At 37.9% G+C, this 3,940-nt stretch overlaps 1 protein-coding gene across 1 annotated transcript in view; it reads left to right on the top strand.

Annotated features, from left to right (window-relative positions):
• The window catches only part of LOC117945784 (ankyrin repeat and IBR domain-containing protein 1-like), a 34,706-nt gene that overhangs the window by 8,267 nt on the left and 22,499 nt on the right, over nucleotides 1–3,940 (top strand). The window contains 1 exon segment of the mRNA XM_034873480.1: nucleotides 2,392–2,600. Coding sequence (XP_034729371.1) covers nucleotides 2,392–2,600 — 209 coding nt within the window.

The raw sequence follows: 3,940 nt of genomic DNA, 5'->3' as shown, positions 1-3,940 counted from the left end.
GCATTACTTCTAAACTTATAAAAATAAATTAATAGGTAGCTTCATTTCTACCCATTACAAATAAGTAATGGCATGTTGAAATTGAGGTTAGGTAATGTTAGTTAAAGGTAAAATGTTAATAAAGCAATAATATATATACATGGTTTGCTTTCAAGCAGATGGTTTGTCTTTGCAGTGTAGATTTTATGAATGAATATAAAGTATGAGATTAGAGTCTAGAGCAACACAGCGTGTAACATTTTAGTTTCCTTATTAAATCTATTGGTGTGTAAAGTAATGGTAGCTCAAGGTAAAAGCCAAGGTAAACGTGAAATACCATCCACATTCACACAGTTCAGCTCATATGAAATACGGTACACATGATTCTGTTCAGTCAGTTTGAGGTCATCAAATCAATATACCTAACGACACCTGCATCCAGGAGACAGATGTGGAGACAGCTGTGGAACTCCGTGCCTGGTGAGCCCAGGCAGGCAAACTCAGTGGGTTCTTTTAAATCTGTGTTTATTAAATAACTTTCATCGTTTGACTTTTTTAACGGTTATATTTACTTTTGATATTGTTGTTGTATTATTTATGGTTGAATTTAAGTGTTTTATTTCATTTAAACTTAAATTATGCATCTAATTTTTTATTATTATTATTGTTATTAGTATTATATTTCACCATTAGGGTACATCCGTGAAAGCTTTTTATTCTGAGGAGAATGAAGTGATTTCATTTTGCCAGATTCTTCATGCCACCAGACATCAGTCCTTTTCCCAGAATTACTCTACTGATGTTCTTGTATTTTAGGCTTGAATGAGTACTACTGAGTATCAGTATCACAGTTTTGATTTGGTGTGCAGCCTTAAGCCACCAATTCTCAATCTTGCTTCACTTAACCTAGCTTAGATAATGCGAAAGAAGAGCGTCAGATTTCTAAAACAAAGTTATTAGATTTGAAGCCTTTGAAAAGCCTTACCACACTTAATTTAATTGAAATTTTCTTAGATTATGTCTGTAGAGGGCTTCAAAATGTTTTACAGTTTGGGTTGATTATCATCTTGGCTGGCTGTGGAGCTTTGTGTACATGTACCTATTAGACATACTTGTAAGAGTTTAGGAGAGAGAGTGACCACGGATTCTTGCTATTTTTATTCACCTCTATCATGGGAATGCTGTTTGTCTGTTTAATGGGGATGGAACATTTTAGGGTTCTTGTTAATCTCCAAGAGAAATGTTTTTGAACTTATTTATCATTACTTTCTTGTGAAAACTTTAACACACTATACTTTCTAACTTTTACATTTCCATATTAGTCTTTTTAAAAGCTATAATCAAAATTCTTGGTACTTTCCTGTTGAGCTTCCCGCCTGTCAATCTGTCTGTGCTTTTGACAATTTGTATTTCCTCGCTAATTTTTGATTTATAAGACCAAATGTGAAGACTTTTAATTTCCGACTCCTTTTAATGGCCAAAAGCTGGAAGATAGAGTCATAGTCATTGATAAGTTTTAATTGAATGGAGATGGGGGAATTGCAATATTGCAATATTCATTATCTAAACGAGGCCGTTTAGAGTCTGAGGCATTTGATTGGGGGTGAAACGTGTCTCGAGGCTGATAATGGCCTAATTGCACAGTTGATCCGGTCATGTTCCTGATTTTAGAAGGGTCTTTTTTGTCAGAGAAAATTTGGACTCCGGCACAGTCCATAAGTCGTTCAATATTTATACTGAAAAGCTCCCTGTCCCGTTTTTGTACTAATGTGAGATTGGATAGCTATTCTCAAACAGAAAACCAGATGGCAGCAGGTCTATATTGTTGGCTGTTTAAAAGGCTTGTGTGGGGGTGTTGCCACTGGAGTGGGATTTGGTGGATACAGCATTGTGATTTCCAATTCTTACTAAAATATGACAGGATGGACAGAAAAAAACAAGTCTTGTTTTATCAGATTCAATGGGAACTCTGTCAGATGTTGTCTTTGAGGTTTATCCAGGCTTACATTCCTGAATATTTATAAAATAGGATCACAAAATACACTCAGCTTTTGTACTTGTGAACAACTCAGTGATTCTAGATTGTGTGACTGGGCTTGGTCTGTTTTGCTTATCACGTGGGTCTGTGTTATTAAAATACAGTGTTGTTATGAGCTTTTGTTTCTTCAAAATCCCAATTTAACTGTCTATTTAAACTCAATCCCGACCTTTTTTATAAACTCTGGGTTTTTACTACATTAATGTAGTGATTTCCATTTTCTCCTTTCTGTTTAAATTTATTTTTTGACTGTCATCCAAACTCTTCCTTCATGCCTCATTGTCATGTGCTCATTAGGTTTCTCATTTGCTTAGATTATTGTTTGGTTTTATGCATGAGCATTTCTCTCTTTTTAATGATCTTTTTTGCATCAGATTGGGACAGAGAGAAGCTCTTAGAGGCCTGGATGAGCAATGCGGAAGAATGCTGCCAACGTTCAGGGGTACAGATGCCCAACCCACCTCCAAGTGGCTACAATGCCTGGGACACTTTGCCCTCGCCTCGTACACCACGCACCACCCACTCCTCCATCACCTCCCCAGACCAAGTCAGCCTCATGCCTGCCGATGTGGAGTCTTCTCAGGTGAGGTCCCCTTTCACCAATGTTTTCTAGATCAATAGAATAAGAGGATGAGGACACAAGTGAAATTGGTGCGAAGCCCCACAATTCCCATTGAACTGATGGATTTTTTTTACCAAAAATTATTTACACAAAAGCCTTTAAGCTCCATCTTTTAGTTTTCATACATTTTGAGGTTGAAAACGTTGACAAACTTTAAATGGCAGTTGCAAATGTAGTATATGCCGATGAGAAAAACATTTTGTGGATTTTATAACTGTACTTATCAGTGGAGAGCCATCAGGTGAAATTAAACCACAAGAAGAGCAGCCCCAGGGAGGGGTGTATTGTTTTCCTGGCAAAGAAGCTCCTACAGCAACAAAAGGATAATACAGGTTTTATGCTACTTGTGTTGGTGTAAGTAGGTGTAGACGGCGATATGCAGCGGCAATTTGGAACTGTGGCCTGGGCAACTGTGCGCGGAGGGTCTGAGCACCGATTTGTGCACCAAAGATTTTATAACAATGCGTACGCCGCGTCGCAGTAATGCAATGCCTACTGAAGAGAAGAAGTTGCTATTAAAGACGCTCTGACTGCTGCTCTGACTGTTGCTCTGACTGCAATTAGTATGAATGACCAGACGCGCGCAAGAAGCATGAAACCTGTTTAAAGGCTAGCATGGAAGCGCACAGACTAATTGCATCTGGCAGTGTTCCCCTAACAACTGTACAGTGTTATTCAAAGCCAGTCCCTACGGTGCCACCAATTTTCTGAAGCGTTTCTGCTGAATTCTTTAAATTTTCAATGCCACACCTGTCTCTCTGCATAATGTTGCATTGTTTTCCAGCACTTAATAATGCTTGCGATCATTAGTATTCATGCCACTGGTCTCCCCACAAACATAAACACAAGCAGGACTTAGTCTACTCCTAGGAAAACAAGTGGTTTTTTAATTATGGTGTAAGCTTTGAACTTGAGAGAATATTAGATTTCTTAAAAAAAAAAAAAAAAAATATGTAATTAGTGTATGAAATTCTACTGATGAGTGGGACAATAGAAATAGGTAGTAAGAACATTTCATAGCAAGCTAAGGCTTCTGTGTCAAACATGAAGGAATTATTATTCAAACTCCAGATGTTGTTTGGAATTGTCATGCTGTCTGATAATTGTTTTCCCTCCACAGCTGATATAAACTGGTATCAAGTACTGTCTGCAAACTAAACTTAAAGCACTTTGTAGTTTTAACTACAACTCTGAGCCAGTGTGCTTTCCAAACCTCATGGAAGGTGTGTTCTCCACAGCTGTGCAGAATCTACACCTGTACAAGAACATAATTGACCCGCTGCTGCAAGAGGGTCGAAGGC

This window comes from Etheostoma cragini, chromosome 6 (assembly GCF_013103735.1).
Source record: "Etheostoma cragini isolate CJK2018 chromosome 6, CSU_Ecrag_1.0, whole genome shotgun sequence".
In the NCBI taxonomy this organism is placed as follows: Eukaryota; Metazoa; Chordata; class Actinopteri; order Perciformes; family Percidae; genus Etheostoma; species Etheostoma cragini.
This window is presented reverse-complemented; position numbering and strand designations above follow the sequence as displayed.